This window comes from Mustelus asterias, chromosome 3 (assembly GCF_964213995.1).
Source record: "Mustelus asterias chromosome 3, sMusAst1.hap1.1, whole genome shotgun sequence".
Taxonomy (NCBI): Eukaryota; Metazoa; Chordata; class Chondrichthyes; order Carcharhiniformes; family Triakidae; genus Mustelus; species Mustelus asterias.
This window is the reverse complement of record NC_135803.1, coordinates 153,509,136-153,529,256: the sequence shown is the minus strand read 5'-3', so window position 1 is coordinate 153,529,256 and position 20,121 is coordinate 153,509,136. Positions and strand designations below refer to the sequence as shown.

At 48.0% G+C, this 20,121-nt stretch overlaps 1 protein-coding gene across 1 annotated transcript in view; it reads left to right on the top strand.

Moving 5' to 3' along the window:
- The window catches only part of LOC144491732 (plexin-A1-like), a 524,825-nt gene that overhangs the window by 230,113 nt on the left and 274,591 nt on the right, over positions 1-20,121 (top strand). Inside the window, exon 9 of the mRNA XM_078209962.1 lies at positions 18,440-18,554. Coding sequence (XP_078066088.1) covers positions 18,440-18,554 — 115 coding nt within the window. The remainder of the gene's footprint in view (positions 1-18,439; positions 18,555-20,121) is intronic.

Genomic DNA, 20,121 nt, shown 5'->3' with positions numbered 1-20,121 from the left:
CAATTGTTTACATTGACAGTTTTTATCCTACTAGGAATTTTTTATAAAAAATACAAACTGAGGACAAAATGCTTGACTTTAAAATAGGTAATGAATTATTTCTCGCTACAGACCATTTATTTCCCTCAATTCTTTGACCTCGCTTCACCTGAAGGTCTTCACGCCCCAGCTAGAGTGTCTCGGGAGATTGGCTGGGATATTAAAATATGAATGCATGCAATAAAGGGAGGGGAACAGTTAAATACTGTCAGCAGTTGAGCTTGCTCTTTACGATGTATCGAAGGAATCAGTAGATTTTTATTTGACTGCAGTCAGAGGATAGCACTGGGTTGCTGACTGTGCATATTCACCTGATATCTTAGCGCAGTACACTCCGTCTGCAAGATGTGCTCAGATGAACCTTGCAAAAATACCCCATGGTTCCCAAACTACATGAATTAAAGGTCAAAATGTCAGTTTCTTCAGCTGTGGTGGGCAGAGAGGTGTTCTGTGGCTGAGGTTTTGTTGATTGTAACTGTAGGCAGTGGGATGATCCCGGGTAATGCACAGCCCATATACAGAATGTAGCTGTGTACAAACATCAACCTGTCAGTGAATCACATTGGTCCTGGAGTGTGGGTTTTTTATGGTGATATAACTTTTCATTGTGTGTTTTCAGCCTCTCCCTCTCTGGCTCTCTCTCTCTCTCTCGCTGACTCTCTTTCTGTCTCTGCCTCACTTTGTCTCTCTCTGTCTGGCTGTCTCCCTCCGTCATTATTTACCACTTTCTCTGTCGTTCCTTCTGTCTTTCTCTCCATTTCTCTCTCCATCTCACTCTCTATCTTTCTCTATCTCCCTGGCTCTCGCTCTATCTGTCTCTGTCTCTCTCTCTCTGTCTCTCTCTCTTTCTGTCTCTGTCTCTGCCTTTCTTTCTGTCTCTGACTCTCTTTCTGTGTGTGACTCTCTTTCTGTCTCTGCCTTTCTTTCTGTGTCTGACTCTCTTTCTGTCTCTGCCTCTCTTTGTCTCTCTCTGTCTGGCTGTCTCTCTCTCCGTCATTATTTATCACTTCCTCTGTGCTTCTTTCTGTCTCTGTCTCTTTCTCTCCATCCCTCTCTTTCTCTATCTTGCTCCCTATCTCTTTCTATCTCCCTGGCTCTCTCTGTATCTGCCTCTCTCTCTCTCTCTCTTTCTGTCTCTGCCTCTCTTTCTGTCTCTGCCTTGCTTTGTCTCTCTCTCTCTCTCTGGTTCACCCTTTCTCTTTCTCTCTCTCTGTCACTATTTATCATTTTCTCCATCTCCCTTTCTGTCTCTCTGCCTCTGTGAATCACCGTCTCTCTCTCTCTCTCTCTCTCTGTATCCCTTGCTCTCTCCCTGGCTCTTTCTCTCTCTCTGGCTCTCCCTCTCTATCTCTCTGTGGTGATTGTCCCATTTGGAATCAACTGCAGAGTAAGGGTCACACGCCACGGGGAACCAGTCGGAAAGCAGGATGGGGGATCACTCCAGTGAGCTTGGATTTCTGTTCCGGAACCTTCTTAGGAGCTGATAGCAGCCACGAGACTGCAAGCCTCTGTAGAGCCTTTACCTGTAAATAAACATGTTATTGTTTTACCCTTAACTGGTCAACACGAATTATGACGTTGGCGACGAGGGTAAAAGTGAACCTTGAGCTGTGAGTTTCCAGTTTCCAGTGAAGTTGAGACAAAGAAGAGTAATTACAAAAATTCCCCAATTTGGATGGGTAGATCCTATTGGTGCATCCGTGGAGGACTGGATAAAATAAGTAGAGTGTTTTGGCGATTACATTCAGGAAAATGGAATAGAGGAGGAAAGGGGCAATCCTCCTGTGTGCCTGTGGGACCCAGGTTTACAAATTGATTTTCAGTCTCACAACCCCAAGCGCGCCGCAATCCAAGTCATTCAGTGAGATCATTGAATTGGTAAAGTCACATTTCCATCTGAAACCATCGGCCATATTGCAGAGAGGGTGGTGAATGGGTGGAATTCACTACCCAGAGGCCAAAATGTCTGATTTCAGAAATAAATTAGATATAGCTCTTGGGGCTAAAGGGATCAAAGGATATGGGAGGAAAGGGGATCAGGATATTGAATTCGATGGTCAGCCATGATCAAAATGAATGGCGGAACAGGCTCGAAGGGCCGAATGGCCTACTCCTGCTTCTAGTTTCTATGATTCTATGCCTATGCCTGAAGAGGCGCCTGTCATCGTGGTTTCGGCTGACAGCAATCCTGTGGAAACGTCCCAGAACCTGCTCGGGAGCTGATTGCAGCCTCGAGGATGCAAGCCTCTGTATAGCCTTTACCAGTAAATAAATGTGTAGTTGTTTTTCCTTTAACTGCCGATCAAGGAGGGAGGTGATGGCCTAGTGGTATTATCGCTAGACCATTAATCCAGAAACTCAGCTAATGTTCTGGGTTCGAATCCCACCAGGGCAGATGGTGGAATTTGAATTCAAGTTTAAAAAATCTGATATTACAAATCTACTAATGACCATGAAACCATTGTCGATTGTCGGAAAAACCCATCTGGTTCACTCATGTCCTTTAGGGAAGGAAATCTAACGTCCTTACCCGGTCTGGCCTACATGTGACTTCGGAGCCACAGCAATGTGGTTGACTCTCAACTGCCCTCCAAGGGCAACTAGGGGTGGGCAGTAAATGCTGGCCCAGCCAGTGACGCCCATGTTCCACTTATGAATAAAAAAAACACTCTGTCTCTCGCTGTCTGAATTACTTTCTCTGCCTCTCTTTGTCCACTCACTTGTTACTGCTCCATCTTTCTCGCTGTTTCTTTCCTATGCGAAAGCTTCCCCCTCTTACCGGTTCTCTCCTGGGCATCTCAACCCCCACCTTTCCATGCACTTTGCCCACACCAACCTACTTTCTCGCCTTTCTATGCCTCATCCTCTGAGGGGTGGAATACACTTTGCATCAATAGACACAAGCCTTTGTTTCACTTCAGGCAGGTTGAGATGAACAGGCCCTTGGAGAGCCAGAGATTGGGTGGATTTTTTAATGCTTTATCACTCTCTGGACATCTTAATCCTTGATGAGCCTCAACGGAAAGCTCTCATTCTCCCGTTAGCTCCATGGGCTTTTATAACTTATAGATTAAGAATTCCATTTATATCATGGAATAGGAGAACGATGCCTGAAGCTTGTTTGCAAACACTTCAATGACATGCATTTTGCTGCACATTTTATTCCTCATCTCCATTGTCTTTGATGTAACTCATGGTTTAATCAGTTCTGACAGTCTCAACCATTTGGCTAATTTACATCAAAAGCGAGATGGTCCAACTGAAACATTGGCCCAGATGTCACCGGTGTTAGATCCTTTTGAAGTTGGATACGAGCATCACTGGAGCATATGTGATCTGTACTGGCTGGCGCTGGGATTCTTGCAGCCGTTCTGGGACCTGGTCCCTCCCCGCTCCAGCCTCACCCCCACCTGCTACCCCCTTTTTAAGTTCCCTTTGACCTGCCAGTCCCATCAGAGTCAGACCCCCGGAGGGGGGAGCGACGCAACTGAGTGCTCCCAGCACCACGGTCCCGCTCCTGCCTCCCGTTGTCTGCTTATGTAGGCGCGACTCCCTTGTTCATCTGCTAGCTTGCAGAAGATCCGAGGGCTGGGGGTGATGTGGGTGTGTCGGAGGTGTGGGGGGTCAGGGCATTTGTATTAGAAACAGGTGTGGTGGTAGAGTGAAAGCAGTAAAACCAGGGGCCTGCACTAATTATTAAGAGAAGGAGAGTTCAAATCCCATCATTAGGAATTCTCAATTCAGTTTTTGAAATAAAACTTAAAAAGCTTGGACCGATAAATAAATAAAAATACCATGAAGCTGTCAAATTGTGGTTAAAATCCCAACTAATTCACTCAAGACAAGAACAAGAACAAAGAACAATACAGCACAGGAACAGGCCCTTCGGCCCTCCAAGCCCGCGCCGCTCCCCGGTCCAGGATTGAATCCTGAATCCAGGATCCCCGCCCAATTTTCCAGCCTATCTACATACTAATATCCTATCCACCGAGCTGTCCCTCACAGCTATGATGCTTTGTTCATCACAACCTATTAACTCACCCCTACCCCCCCATTCCAGACCATGTGATCTCCAGGGAGAGGCGAAAACCCAGAGTGAAAACCCCAGGGCCAATATGGGGAAAAAAAAATCTGGGAAATTCCTCTCCGACCCCCTGAGGCGATCGAAACGAGTCCAGGAGATCACACTGGCCCTTCAGGGAAGGAATCCTGCCCTTTTTCCCCTGTTTGGCCCACATGTGACTCCAGTCCCACTGGAATGAGACCCTGAATTGTTTCTTTGGAGCAAGTTGTACCACCCCTGCAAGCAGGTCATAGAATTATAGAATCTCTACAGTGCAGAAGGAGGCCATTCAGCCCATCAAGTCTACACTGACTCCCTGACAGAGCATCTCGCCCAGGCCCAACCCCGCCCCATCCCCATCCCCATAACCCCACACACCCATCTCACTAATCCCCCTGACCTGCACGTCTTTGGACAGTTCAAGTACGAGGCCCATCCTCTGGCAGGGTGGCACAGTGGTTAGCACTGCTGCCTCACAGCGCCAGAGACCTGGGTTTGATTCCCGGCTTGGGTCACCGTCTGTGCGGAGCCTGCACGTTCTCCCCGTGTCTGCGTGGGTTTCCTCCGGGTGCTCCGTTTTCCTCCCACAGTCCAAAAGATGTGCGGGTTAGATGCATTGGCCATGCTAAATTCTCCATCAGTGTACCTGAACAAGTGCCGGACTGTGGCGACTAGGGGCTTTTCATACTTTCATTCCTAAACTTGATTTGATTTGATTTATTATTGTCACATGTATTAACATACAGTGAAAAGTATTGTTTCTTGCACGCTATGCAGACAAAGAATACTGTTCATAGAGAAGGAAAGGAGAGTGTGCAGAATGTAGTGTTACAGTCATAGCTAGGGTGTAGAGAAAGATCAACTCAGTGTGAGGTAGGTCCATTCAAAAGTCTGACAGCAGCAGGGAAGAAGCTGTTTTTGAGTCGGTTGGTACGTGACCTCAAACTTTTGCATCTTTTTCCCAACGGAAGAAGGTCGAAGAGAGAATGTCCGGGGTGTCCTTAATTATGCCGAGGTAGCGGGAAGTGTAGACAGAGTCAATGGATGGGAGGCTGGTTTGCGTGATAGATTGGGCTTCATTGCAGTGTTAATGTCAGCCTACTTGTGACACTAATAAATAAATAATCATCAAAAGGTCACGAGGGCCAGTAGGGATGGATAATAAATGTAGGTGTTGTCAGCCCAAATCCTGACTATGAATGATTATAAAAAGCCTTGTTGGGAGTGTGTGGATCATGTCATAGAAATCATAGAAGAAACCCTACAGTGCAGAAGGAGGCCATTCGGCCCATCGAGTCTGCACCGACCACAATCCCACCCAGGCCCTACCCCCACATATTTTACCCACTAATCCCTCTAACCTACGCATCCCAGGACTCTAATGGGTAATTTTTTTAACCTGGCCAATCAACCTAACCCGCACATCTTTGGACTGCGGGAGGAAACCGCATAATAGAATCATAGATTCCCTACCGTGCAGAAGGAGGCCATTCGGCCCATCGTGTCTGCCACGACAACAATCCCACCCCAGGCCCCATCCCCGTAACTCCACATATCTACCCTGCTAATCTACGCATCCTGGGACACTAAGGAGCAATTTAGTATGGCCAATGTACCTAACCCACACATCTTTGGACTGCGGGAGGAAACCGGAGCACCTGGAGGAAACCCACGCAGACACGGGGAGAACGTGCAAACTCCACACAGAGAGTGACCCAAGCTGGGAATCGAACTTGGGCCTCTTGCGCTGTGAGGCAGCAGTGCTAACCACCGTGCCACCCCCATCATGCGCTCACTATGACCAAATTTCCACCATTGCTCACACTCACAAAAGTAGTCTGGGTCACGTGGTGTAATACAGCTCTTGTGCACGCTCGGTCAGGTAACCTTTGGTTAGCTGTTTGGCAGCTAATAGGGTAAACTGGGACTTATTGACTTTAATCTGTCGACGTGGTTTATCTGTCGGAGGTTGAGAGAACTTGCTTGCAATCTCTTGTACCCTGGTTTTCTGAAGGCACTTCCCTCTTGTTGGCCTTGGTTGCTTCTGGTGGTCACTCTTTGACCCAGACAGCTGTACAGTTCCCTCCACAGTGTGGTGCGCAGAACACTGTCCGTCTAGAATGCTGCAGACCTGAGCCTAACCCTGCCCCAGGCCAATCGCTATCTGTTCACATGTTCCGATGAAAGCCACTTCAGAGCAAGAAAGAAAGATTGAATTTCCACAGCTTACGGCATCTCAGGACAGCCCGAAGGACCTTACAGCCAATGAAGTGCTTTGACGTCCAGTCACTGTGGGAAACGGGGCAGCGCACAGCAAGAGACCACAAATGGCGATGTGAGAATAATCTGATCATCTGGTTTTACTGGTGTGCCCATGAGGGCTAAATAATTTCTAGGCATCACTGGGGGGATCTCCCCCGTTCTGATTCAACACAGTGGCTGAACAGAACATAGTTCTCCCCAGCGTACTGGCCAATATTTATCCCTCAACCAACATCGCCAACACAATAGTCTATCCGTTGCTGTCATGTTCCTGTTTGTGGGAGGCTTCCGGATACAAATTGGCTCCCAGATTTCCTACCTTATCAGTGACGACGCTTCAACAAAACAAAGAGACTTCATTGGCCGGGGAGCACTTTGGGAATGTCCTGAGGTGGGGAAAGGTGCTATAGAAACGCATGTCCTTCCTTTGTGTGAATATCAGGAATTGTCCTGCTCGAGACAGAAAGGAAGAAATTTGGCAGGAAAAAATAATTTGTTTATATATTTAAAAAAAAGACAGGTTTCCTTGCATACTGATAACCAGTGTGCTGTCTTAATTAACATCCGCTATTAAGAATGAAATAAATTTGCATAGTAATGAACTTCCAATTAACATCTTTTTATCATGTTAATAAACAAACTAGCATCCTGTTTAAAAAATAAAATAACTTTGAGTGGATGGCTTACTGGATATAACAGTCTCCAATACATTCGGGACGCCACTGATTAAAATAAAGAAATTATTTAAGTACAACTTCTGCTTCTGGCTATAATTTTGCGATTCAGTTATAGCATATTGTCAAAATATGGCATGTAATCTCAGGCTTCAGAGATTAGGAGTACAAACTCATTGCTTTTAAGTTCCTTTTGAAATATGCATTTTCTCTCCATTTGCCTCAAGATATGAATAATTAACAACTCCCCTGGATAACTTTTCCTGATTATAGCTTTTAATGATCACTGGTGCATCTTTTTTATCTGCTCTATAGCACGGTTGCCAAGCAACGTGTGCTGCCATGTTTATGTGCGGCTATATATTTCTTCCCACCACCCTCCCCATCCCATCAACCCCTTTTGTTCCCCCTCTCCTCTCCTGAAGATACTGACTTTTATTTATTGTACATTATGAAGAGGATGTGGGCGTCACTGGCTGGGCCAGCATTTATTGCCCATCCCTATTGCCCTAGAACTGAGTGTCGCGCTAGGTCATTTCAGAGGGCAGTTGAGAGTCAACCACATTGCCGTAGCTCTGCAGTCACGTGTAGGTCAGATCGGGTAAGGGTGGCAGATTTCCTTCCCTAAAGGTCATTAGTGAACCAGATGGCTTTTTCCGACAATTGACAATGTGGTTTCATGGTCTTCAGTAGATCCTTAATTCTGGATTTTTTAAAATTGAATTCGAATTCCACGATCTGCCATGGCGGGATTCAAACCCATGTCCCCAGACCATTAGCTGAGTTTCTGGATCAATAGTCTAGCGATAATACCATTAGCCCATCGTCTCCCCTGACGCCCGACTTGCTTGCCGACCTTCATTGGCTCCCTGTCTACAACGCCTCTGTTTTGATTTGATTTATTATTGTCACATGTATTATTATACAGTGAAAAGTATTGTTTCTTGCGCGCTATACAGACAAAGCATATCGTTCATAGAGTAGATAGGGGAGAAGGAAGGGAGAGGGTGCAGAATGTAGTGTTACAATCATAGCTAGGGTGTAGAGAATAAAAGCTTAATGTGAGTTAGGTCCATTCAAAAGTCTAATGGCAGCAGGGAAGAAGCTGTTCTTGAGTCGGTTGGTACGTGTCCTCAGACTTTTGTATCTTTTTCCTGACGGAAGAAGGTGGAAGAGAGAATTCCAGGGTGCGTGGGGTCCTTAATTATGCTGGCTGTTTTTCCGAGGCAGCGGGAAGTGTAGACAGAGTCAATGGATGGGAGGCTGGTTTGAGTGATTGACCGGGCTTCGTTCATGACCCTGAGCTACGTTCAAGAGCCTTTGTAGTTTCCTGCGGTCTTGGTCAGAGCAGGAGTCATTACCGCGCTGTGATAGAAATCCTCATCCTGATATCCGGATCCCTCCATGGCTTTGCCCCTTCCTATCTCCGTAAGCTCTTCCAGCCCCACCACCCTCTGAGATCCCTGCGATTTTTGTGCTGGTGTCCTGAAGTGGGGTTGGAACCAAGAAGCTTGTAGCTCAAGACTGGACTGTGCTACCAGCTTAGGCACAACTGCCACATGTGCAAGCTCTAGTCTACTGAAAGGTAAACTCATTAACACCCATTATTCTTTCTCCTCTCCAGTTTCACAGTGTTAGCCGTGGCTCAGTTGATATCAGTCTCACCTCTTATTCACAAGGTTCATGGCTCAAGTCCCGCTGCAGGACTGAAGTAAAAAAAAAATCAAAGTTGACACGCTAGTGCGGCACTGAGGGAATGCTGTTCGGTTGGAGATGCTGTCTTTCAGATGAGATGTTAAACTGAGGCCCCTGCTTGTGTGGATATAAAAGATCCCATTGCAAAAGCAAATGTCTGGGACAATATTTATCCCTCAATCAACATCATTCGAGAATGAGAGGGAAGGGATGGCAAATTTAAAACAGAGTTGAGGAGAAACTATTTCTCCCAAAGGGTTGTGAATCTGTGGGATTCGCTGCCCCAAAGTGCGGTGGATGCTGGGACAGTGAGTAAATTTAAGGAGGAGTTGGGCAGATTTTTAATTGGTAATGGGTTGAAGGGTTATGGGGAGGAGGCAGGAAAATGGAGATGAGGAGCATGTCAACCATGATCGATGGCGGAGGGGACTTGACGGGCCGAGTGGCCTAATATCTCCTATATCTTATGAACTTATAATAAAATAATAATTTGGTCACCTTCACATGGTGTGTTTCAGAGTTTGCTACACGCAAATTAGTGAATGCGTTTCCTACATTATAACAGTGAGGTTGGCCAGGCTAGGGCTTTATTCCTTGGAATGATAGAGAATGAGGGGTGACCTTACTGAGGTGTATAAAATCATGAGGGACAGAGATAGGTTGAACGCACAGAGGACGGGGATTTTACGGCATCACTTGAGGTTAATGGACCTTCCCATTGTCTGCCGCTCATCCGCTCCTATTCCTGTGGCGGGCAGGACAGTAAAATTCCGGCCACAGTCTTTTTCCCAGGGAAGGGAAATTGAAAAGGTCACAGATTTAAGGTGAGAGGGGAAAGGATTAAAAGGGACCTGAGGGGCATCGTCTTCACGCAGAGGGTGGTGCGCATATGGAATGAGCTGCCAGAAAAAGTAAAAATAAAGTTTATTTATTAGTGTCACCAGTAGAGTTACATTAACACTGCAATGAAGTTACCGTGAAAATCCCCTAGTCGCCACACTCCGGCACCTGCTCGGGTAACACTGAGGGAGAATTTAGCATGGCCAATCCACCTAAGGGCGGCACGGTGGCACAGTGGTTAGCACTGCTGCCTCACAGCACCAGGCACCCAGGCTCGATTCCTGGCTTGGATGACTGTGCGGAGTTTGCACTTTCTCCCCGTGTCTGCGTGGGTTTCCTCCGGGTGCTCCGGTTTCCTTCCACACTCCGAAGATGTGTGGGTTTGGTTGATTGGCCATGCTAAGTTGACCCTAGTGTCAGGGGGATGTCAGGAGATTAGTAGGATAAATATGTGGAGTTATGGGAATAGGGCCTGGGTGGGATTGTGGTCGGTGCAGACTCGATGGGCCGAATGGTCTCTTTCTGCACTGTAGGATTCTATGATTAACCTAGAGGAGACGGTTCAGGCAGGTCCAATAGCAACATTTGAAAAGCAGTTGGATAAGTACATGGAAAGGGAAGGATTCGAATGATATGGGCCAAATGTGGGCAATGGGTCTAACTGGGAGGGCACCATGGTGGGCATGGACCAGTTGGGCCGAAGGGCCTGTTTCCATGCTGTATTGCTCTATGACTCTATGACTATGTTTCGAAGGTATTTCATTGGCTTTGAAATGCTTTGAGAATTGTCCGAATGTTGTAAAGAGCTTCATGTAAAATGCAAGTCTATTTTTCTTTGCTCGCAGCATTGTCCTGGAGATCAATCTTTAATCTCTAGAGTCTCCAGGCCAATCCTGGAGAGTTGGCAACTTTAGTTGCACCACGTGTGCTTGGAGCTGCGTGGCTTGGAGCACACATGTTTTGAACCTTCCAAAAAGTAAGTGTATTGGCGTCCAAGGACAAGAGCTGAGATGGGACTGGTTCAGCAAAGCGCAGATGGGCGTTGGAAAGTGAGACAACATCAAGATCACAAAAAGAGATTGAGGTCTGTTTGCCCACCCACACTTTGGCAAACTGTGATCGATGCCAGCCTCCCAGAGTGTGGTGCCCATTGGCAAAGTCAACCTCTTGATCTGACTTTGGCACCGATTGTGGTGGAAGGGATGAGAGGAACGGCTCTGAGTTTTGGCTGTATCCGTTCGCTGTGGGTGGACAGTAAGCCAATAATGTCAATAGGATTTATTCTTTGGCAGGGCGCTGCCTTTGCAATTACAGTCAAATTAGCTAATGGGGTTTTGCAATGTTGCCAAACCCATGATGTCAGTTTGGGTTGGCTGGTGAAGCCGTCTCTCTCTCTCTCTTTCTCTCTCTCTGTCTCTGCACAGGTTGCCAGGGAGAGAACAGTTTTGGCAGAACCCAGCCCCTCATTTAACAACTGGGCGTTGGCTCAGGTTTGGCTGATGAATATCTGCCTGAGCTGAGACCCGCCTGGTTTGCGAGTTGGTTGCGCGCCAGTGACTGCAAGGGGATTGAGAGCTCGGTTTTCTCTGGCAGTATGCATGCTTTGGTTTGCAGTGTTCTAGGATGCCACCGTGCCATTCTCATGCGTGCCGAACTTGGCTATCAGTTTCTGCTCGACGATTCTGCGTTGTTGTATGTCTTGAAGGCTGACTCGGGTAAGCGTTCTCCAATCTCACCGGGGTCTCAACCGGGATCTTGGGTTCATGTCGCACTACACATAGCCCCCACCAGTTGGCCTGGGCTTGCAAAATCTTACAAACTCTCCTGGCTTGAGACAATTCACACCTCTTTAACCTGTGATTATCCCTCTCCCCACTCGCAATGTCTGTACCTGTAAAGACTTGATTACCTGAAAAGACTCGCATTCCAACCATTATCTTGCAATTGTGTCTTTGCCGTGTTTGTGAAGCCTATCTCTCCACTCACCTGATGAAGGAGCAGCGCTTCGAAAGCTCGTGATTCCAACTAAACTTGTTGGACTTTAACCTGGTCTTGTGAGACTTCTTACTGTGCCCACCCCAGTCCAAAGCCAGCACCCCCACATCAATATTTGGGTGGCATTGTTAACTAGGTTTCCTGGGTGTTAGGGTGATCAACAACAACAAGTTGCATTTATATAGCCACTTCAAGCAATGACAGCTTTCAAAGTACTTTGCAGGAGGATTATCAATCAGAATTTAACACCAAACCATATAAGATAATAAGCCATGCGACCAAGGGTTTGGCCGAAGAGGTAAGTTTTAAGGAACGTCTTCAAGGGAGCAAGTCACACTTAAGATGTGGCCGATTTTCCAGGAAGGGTACTGAGCAGGGAATGGGACACTGTTTTTCTGGTCCATTTGGTGAACTGGGATCTGTATAGATTCTCAGACTGAACCTAGAGTCCAAGGCGGGTGATGGAGATTCTTGGGAATGGAACGGCGGTGGTTATCCAAAGCCACGCTGGTCAATCTCAAAAGAATTGAGGGAAGGCTGACTATAGCCGGATTAGGCAGGAATTGGTGGATGTTGATTGGGAGAGGATGTTCGAGGGTAAGTCCGCGTCTGGCATGTGGGAGTCTTTTAAGGAACTATTGATAAGGCTGCAGGATAGGCATGTGCCTGTAAAAAGGAAAGATAGGAAAGGTCGGATTCGAGAGCCGTGGATAACCAGGGAAATTGAGGATCTGATTAAAATGAAAAGGGAGGCATACGTTAAGTCCAGGCAACTGAAAACAGATGGAGCTCTGGAGGAATACAGAGAGAGTAGGAAAGATCTCAAACGGGGAGTTAGAAGGGCAAAAAGAGGTCACGAGATGTTCTTGGCAGGCAGGATTAAGGAGAATCCTAAGGCATTCTATTCATACGTTAGGAACAAAAGAGTTGTCAGGGAGAAAATCGGACCTCTCAGGGACAAAGGAGGGGAATTATGCTTAGAACCCAAGGGAATAGGGGAGATCCTAAATGAATACTTTGCATCGGTATTCACGAAGGAGAGGGGCGTGTTAACCGGGAGTGTCTCGGAGGGAGGTGTTGACCCGTTAGAGAAAATCTCCATTACAAGAGAGGAAGTGTTAGGTTTTTTAGGGAACATTAAAACTGACAAAGCCCCAGGGCCTGATGGCATCTATCCTCGACTGCTCAGGGAGACGAGAGGTGAAATTGCTGGGCCTCTGACGGAAATCTTTGTCGCTTCTTTGGACACGGGTGAGGTCCCTGAGGATTGGAGGATAGCGAATGTGGTCCCGTTGTTTAAGAAGGGTAGCAGGGATAACCCAGGAAATTATAGGCCGGTGAGCTTGACGTCCGTGGTAGGGAAGTTGTTGGAGAGGATTCTTAGAGACAGGATGTATGTGCATTTAGAACAGAACAATCTCATTAGTGACAGACAGCATGGTTTTGTAAGAGGGAGGTCGTGCCTTACAAATTTGGTGGAGTTTTTTGAGGAAGTGACAAAAACGGTTGATGAAGGAAGGGCCGTGGATGTCGTCTATATGGATTTCAGTAAGGCATTTGACAAAGTCCCACATGGCAGGTTGGTTAAGAAGGTTAAGGCTCATGGGATACAAGGAGAAGTGGCTAGATGGGTGGAGAACTGGCTTGGCCATAGGAGACAGAGGGTAGTGGTCGAAGGGTCTTTTTCCGGCTGGAGGTCTGTGACCAGTGGTGTTCCACAGGGCTCTGTACTGGGACCTCTGCTATTTGTGATATATATAAATGATTTGGAAGAAGGTGTAACTGGTGTAATCAACAAGTTTGCAGATGACACGAAGATGGCTGGAATTGCGGATAGCGAAGAGCATTGTCGGGCAATACAGCAGGATATAGATAGGCTGGAAAATTGGGTGGAGAGGTGGCAGATGGAGTTTAATCCGGATAAATGCGAAGTGATGCATTTTGGAAGAAATAATGTAGGGAGGAGTTATACAATAAATGGCAGAGTCATCAGGAGTATAGAAACACAGAGGGACCTAGGTGTGCAAGTCCACAAATCCTTGAAGGTGGCAACACAGGTGGAGAAGGTGGTGAAGAAGGCATATGGTATGCTTTCCTTTATAGGACGGGGTATAGAGTATAAAAGCTGGAGTCTGATAATGCAGCTGTATAGAACGCTGGTTAGGCCACATTTGGAGTACTGCGTCCAGTTCTGGTCGCCGCACTACCAGAAGGACGTGGAGGCTTTGGAGAGAGTGCAGAGAAGGTTTACCAGGATGTTGCCTGGTATGGAGGGTCTTAGCTATGAGGAGAGATTGGGTAGACTGGGGTTGTTCTCCTTGGAAAGACGGAGAATGAGGGGAGATCTAATAGAGGTATACAAGATTATGAAGGGTATAGATAGGGTGAACAGTGGGAAGCTTTTTCCCAGGTCGGAGGTGACGATCACGAGGGGCCACGGGCTCAAGCTGAGAGGGGCGAAGTATAACTCAGACATCAGAGGGACGTTTTTTACACAGAGGGTGGTGGGGGCCTGGAATGCGCTGCCAAGTAGGGTGGTGGAGGCAGGCACGCTGACATCGTTTAAGACTTACCTGGATAGTCACATGAGCAGCCTGGGAATGGAGGGATACAAACGATTGGTCTAGTTGGACCAAGGAGCGGCACAGGCTTGGAGGGCCGAAGGGCCTGTTTCCTGTGCTGTACTGTTCTTTGTTCTTTGTTCTTGGAAGGGAGACGTTTGGGGAAGGGGGGGGGAATAACTCCCTGACCCACTGGCACCACCACTGTGGGGTTATGGCATCTCAACTGGTTCTGCCATAGCCCACGACTTGGTGTATACACTCTATAGGATGAGATGGAGCCACATGGACCAGGAAGAGACCAGGTTGGTTTCACTGGCTGGTGCTGAGCTTGCCAAGCTTAGACTGGGTGGAGTGCACTGTTTGAAGACGTTTGGGACAAGTGAGGACAGGAGCAGGCCTGGGATGCCCCAGAATGTTGAAATACCCATCAACTCATGGAATGATGGCCAGGTCACTGAGGTAACACCGCCCCTCCTCCACGAATAGGACATCCAACTATCTCTGCGACTGCCGTAAAGACAAGGGCGCGAGGTGGAATTTTCCCAGGATTGCACAGAGTGCCGGATCAGGCGAGAAAAGCTGTTAGAAACTCACCGGTTTCACAGTTGCCTCTTCTAGCCGTGTCAAACAGCACTCTGTGCAACTCCACAGTGCTGGTGCGTATTACACAGCCAGCTGGGGGAGGGGATGAGGCTTAAATCTACTAGCAAAGCCGGGATTCAGAGATCTTTCCAAAATGCCGCCTGATCTCAAAGTAGAGTTAAAGGCCTCCACTCTCTCCAACGAATGTTTGGACACCCAACAGACATGAACCCCATGGGATGAGATTCTCCAGCCTCCCAGCCGTGTGTTTCCCGCCAGCAGTGCATTGTTTGCTAGCGGCGGGATTCTCCAGTCCCGTCGCTGTCAATGGGAATTCTTATTGACGTCACCACAGGCCGGCGGGAAACGTGTGGGGCGGGGGGGGGGGGGGTGCGCCTCCAGCGGGACAGGAGAATCCCGCTGGCGTGAACGGCCGGAGAATGCCGGCCATGATCTTCTTGCTCGCGGGGGGGTGGGGGGGGGGGGGGGGGGGGGGGCTTGAGAGATTTGATTTGATTTATTATTGTCACATGTATTAACATACAGTGAAAAGTATTGTTTCTTGCACGCCACACAAAACATACTGTTCATAGAGGAGGAAAGGAGAGAGTGCAGAATGTAGTGTCACAGTCATAGCTAGGGTGTAGAGAAAGCTCAACTTAATGCAAGGTAAGTCCACTCAAAAGTCTGACAGCAGCAGGGAAGAAGCTGTTCTTGAGTTGGTTGGTACGTGACCTCAGACTTTTGTATCTTTTTCCCACCAGAAGAAGGTGGAAGAGAGAATGTCCGGGGTGTGTGGGGTCCTTAATTATGCTGGCTGCTTTGCTGAGGCAGCGGGAAGTGTAGACAGATTCAATGGATGGGAGGCTGGTTTGTGGGATGGATTGGGCTACATTCATGACCTTTTGTAGATCCTTGCGGTCTTGGACAAAGCAGGAGCCATACCAAGCTGTGGTACAACCAGAAAGAATGCTTTCTATGGTGCATCTGCAAAAGTTGGTGAGAGTCTTTGCTGACATGCCAAATTTCCTTAGTCTTCTGAGAAAGTAGAGGCGTTAATGGGCTTTCTTAACTCTAGTGTCTCCACATATGGATACGGTCTAGGCAATGGGAGAAGACATCGGCATCTCTGGAGATTGTGTTCCCATGATGGAGGCAGGCAGCACAGCTCTTCCATGGTCGCTCGCTGTACGAGCAGCCAGGGAGGAAGGAAAGACATGAGGAAGGAGCAAAGCTGTTTGGGTTTGGCGTCAAGCTGATAATAACCTCTGTCAAGGTGTAGATAGAACGAGAAGCACAGGGATGACGAATGAAAACAAACTGACACAACACTGATGACAGCCAAGAAAGCGACTGTCAGATTTCAGCTTCCTCTTAATAAACTGCCCACCCCTCTCTGTACTGTCAGAAGGTTAAAATCCCCGCTGACTGGTGATGAAACGGTGCTCCCTTAATGCACCTACAGGAGCTTTAATGGCTCCTGTCAACTGGCTTTCCTTTGATTGATGTCATCGCTTCAGTTCATGTGAAGTTATCAGGCTCAATCCTGCCAGCATTTGGTGGACGGGCTGAAATGAATCCTTGGAAGACTCCTGGCTGTCTGGCCTCTGGAGTTTGATTTCTGCACCCACGTCTTGGACTCCCTCTCGTGCCTCGCTCTTCAGTTAGATGCTTCTCCATCTCCAACAGCAGATAGACGGAACTTACAACGTGACCCTCACAATCGCAGGATGTCCCAAAGCAATTTCCAGCCATTGTCGTATGATTGAAGTTTTTCATAGAAACCATAGAAACCCTACAGTGCAGAAAGAGGCCATTCGGCCCATCGAGTCTGCACCGACCACAATCCCACCCAGGCCCTACTCCCTTATCCCTACATATTTACCCACTGATACAATATCGGAAACACAATTTGCCCACAGCAAGCTCCCATAAACAGAAATGTGACAAGGGATAGGAATATAGAAACATAGAAGATAAGAGCAGGAGGAGGCCATTCGGCCCTTCGAACCTGCTCCGCCATTCATCACCATCATGGCTAATCATCCAACTCAATAGCCTAATCCTGCTTTCTCCCCATAACCTTTGATCCCATTCGCCCCAAGTGCTATATCCAGCCGCCTCTTGAATACATTCAATGTTTTGGCATCAACTACTTCCTGTGGTAATGAATTCCACAGGCTCACCTGGGTGAAGAAATGTCTCCTCACCTCCGTCCTAAATGGTCTACCCTGAATCCTCAGACTGTGACCCCTGGTTCTGGACACCCCCACCATCAGGAACATCCTCCCTGCATCTTCCCTGTCTAGTCCTATTAGAATTTTATAAGTCCCTATGAGATCCCCCCTCATTCATCTGAACTCCAGCGAAATGAAGCTGTGATCGCTCCTTGCTTGGGCTGCGATCTTTCAGTATGTTGGGACCTGTGTCTAGTGGATGGTTTGCGGGATTGATCAGTAAGACACTATCTCATCAGGTTCATGAGCTTTGAGGCATTATCCATCTTGGAATGGACACCAGGGGCTGGGGGGGAGAGGTTTGGAGGGGTGAATGGTTGCACAAAATCAGAGAATCCCTACAGTGCAGAAGGAGACCAGTTGGCCCATTGAGCCTGCACTGACCACAATCCCACCCAAGCCCTATCCCTGTGACCCCACGTATTTACCCTGCTAATCCCCCTGACACTAAGGGAGAATGTAGTATGGCCAATCCCCCTAACCTGCTCATCTTTGGACTGTGGGAGGAAACTGGAGCACCCGGAGGAAACCCATGCAGACACGGGGAGAACATTGAAACTCCTCACAGATAGTGACCTGACGCTGGAATCGAACCCGGGTCCCTTGCGCTGAGAGGCCGCAGTACTAAACCCTTCAGCTCCTCAGTTAAGCACCTTTATATTGATGCTCAATAAAGGGCAAACTCTGAATGGATTGGCTGAAGAGGGGGAAAGGGGGTTTGTTTAGGGTATGAATTGGTTGGACTCAATAGCATGTTTCTGTCTGTAGATTTAATTTGGCCCTGAGTGGGGGTGAAATGTGTCCGTGATTTTTAGCCTGACTTTGATAGCTGTATAAGGTGCTGGTGAGGCCACACCTGGAGTCCTGTGTACAGTTCTGGTCTCCTTACTCGAGAAAGGATATACTGACACTGGAGGGGGTGCAGAGGAGATTCACTAGGTTGATTCCGGAGTTGAGAGGATTGGCTTATGAGGAAAGACTGAGTAGACTGGGACTATACTCATTGGAATTCAGAAAAATATGGGGAGATCTTATAGAAACATATAAGATTATGAAGAGAATAGATAAGATAGAAGCAGGGAGGTTGTTTCCACTGGCAGGCGAAATTAGAACTAGGGGGCATGGCCTCAAAATAAGGGGGAGCAGATTTAGGACTGAGTTGAGGAGGAACTTCTTCACCCAAAGGGTTGTGAATCTGTGGAATTCCCTGCCCAGTGAAGCAGTTGAGGCTACCTCATTGAATGTTTTTAAGGCAAGGATAGATCGATTTTTGAACAGTCAAGGAATTAAGGGTTATGGTGAGCGGGCGGGTAAGTGGAGCTGAGTCCACGAAAACATCAGCCATGATCTTATTGAATGGCGGAGCAGGCTCGAGGGGCCAGATGGCCTACTCCTGATCCTAGTTGTTACGTTCTTTATATTATGTTCTCTTTCTCCGACGTGTCTTACATTTACTGATCCTTTATCTCTCTCTCCTCTTTCTCCCAGCTGCCTCTCGTGTGTGGATGGTTCTTTCCCCTGTCACTGGTGTAAATTCCGTCACATTTGCACTCAGAATGCCATGGACTGTTCTTTCCAGGAGGGACGTGTCAACATGTCAGAGGTAAGCTCCCACGATGGAACGTTGAATTAGATTGTTTTCTGTATTAAGTCTAAGAAGCCTTGCACCGCAGAATTCCTTCCCCCTGCCCACACCACGGAAAAGCGATCCCTGGACATTGCATATCTATTGATGGTTCCTCAATTAATGAGCAGACTATAAAGCAGCCTCCTTGTCACAAGTCCCAGGATAGAAGAGATTGTAATTCACCCCTGAACACATTTGTCTTTTGACGCTCGCTGTGCCCAGCCGGTTGAAGGTCCTGTTTAATCAGCAGGCTTTTTGTTCAAGGTCAGCACTTTATGATAATCCAGCAGCACTGGGGGGATGTGGGGGGGTGGGGGGGGGGGGGGGGGGGGGCGGCGGGGGGCGGGGTGGGGGGGTACCTATAATGCTGAGAGTCGGAGCAACAATCCAAGTCTGTCATTTGTCTCGTGACCCGCGTTTTCGGAATGCCCGTGCCAGGAATCCCTCGGGCTGTCAGACACGTGGGCACGCCCCACATGCGAGCGAGAAAGGGGAATTCGGCACTCTGCCATATCTCGGGGGAGGGATCAGTGAGCGGGGGGTGGGGCAGAGATTTAAGGTGAGGGGCAGGAGGTTCTGAGGGGATGCGAGGAAAAACATTTTCACCCTTGGGGAGGGGGTTGGTGGGCACACACTTGGGGGGAATTTTCCCATCCCGTCCGTCATAGGAATCATAGTGGGCGGGGGTGCGGGGGTGGACCATGCAAAGGTCCATTGACCTCAGGCGGGATTTTCCGGTTCTGGGGTGAGTGTGGCCGGAAAATCCCGTCCATTGTCTGAATGGGTGGTAGAGGCGGGGACCCTCACAATATTTAAGAAGCATTCAGAGGAGCACTTGAAACGCCAGAGCTTACAAGGCTACAGACCAAGTGTTGGGATTAGAATCATCAAGTGCTTTATCTTTGACCAGTGTAGAAGTGATGGGCTGAAGGGCCTTGTTCTGTGCTTTAAACCTCTATGACTCTCCCGTTCGCAGCAGCGTGACCGGATAGTTCTATTTGCGGGTGAGGTCGGAGAATTCTGGCCAGGGTTTTCTGCCTGAGATGATGAAGATTGACGTCCTCATCAAGCGAGGGTGTCACAAAGGTTAAAGCATAAAGGATTGTTGTTTGGTCAAAGCTAAGCAACTGCAGGGGTGATGCAGGTGGCTTATTGTTCCTGAGTTGAGCAAGGGTGATAATCAGCGAGGGTTTGTGTTCCTGTCCCTGGTTTTCACTCTTGCATTGTAAGCGCGGGTGTTGGAGACTGGACTGTGCCTGGGTCACAGTGGAACACCGTCTCTTTGTCCAGCGGCCATCTCTTTTGTTCCCGTGTGTCCAACTCATTCTGCAATCTCAGAGCTGCCTCTTCTCATTCTACTGCCAGTCTGGCGCAGGAATAAGGTGGGGATCAGTCTTAAATTAATGAAGAGCAAAGAACAGCACAGCACAGGAACAGGCCCTTCGGCCCACCAAGCCTCCATGACACCTTTCTAAATTTAAACAACTCTTGCCTCTACGTGGTCCGTATCCCTCAATTCCCTGTCAATATCAAGATGCCTTTT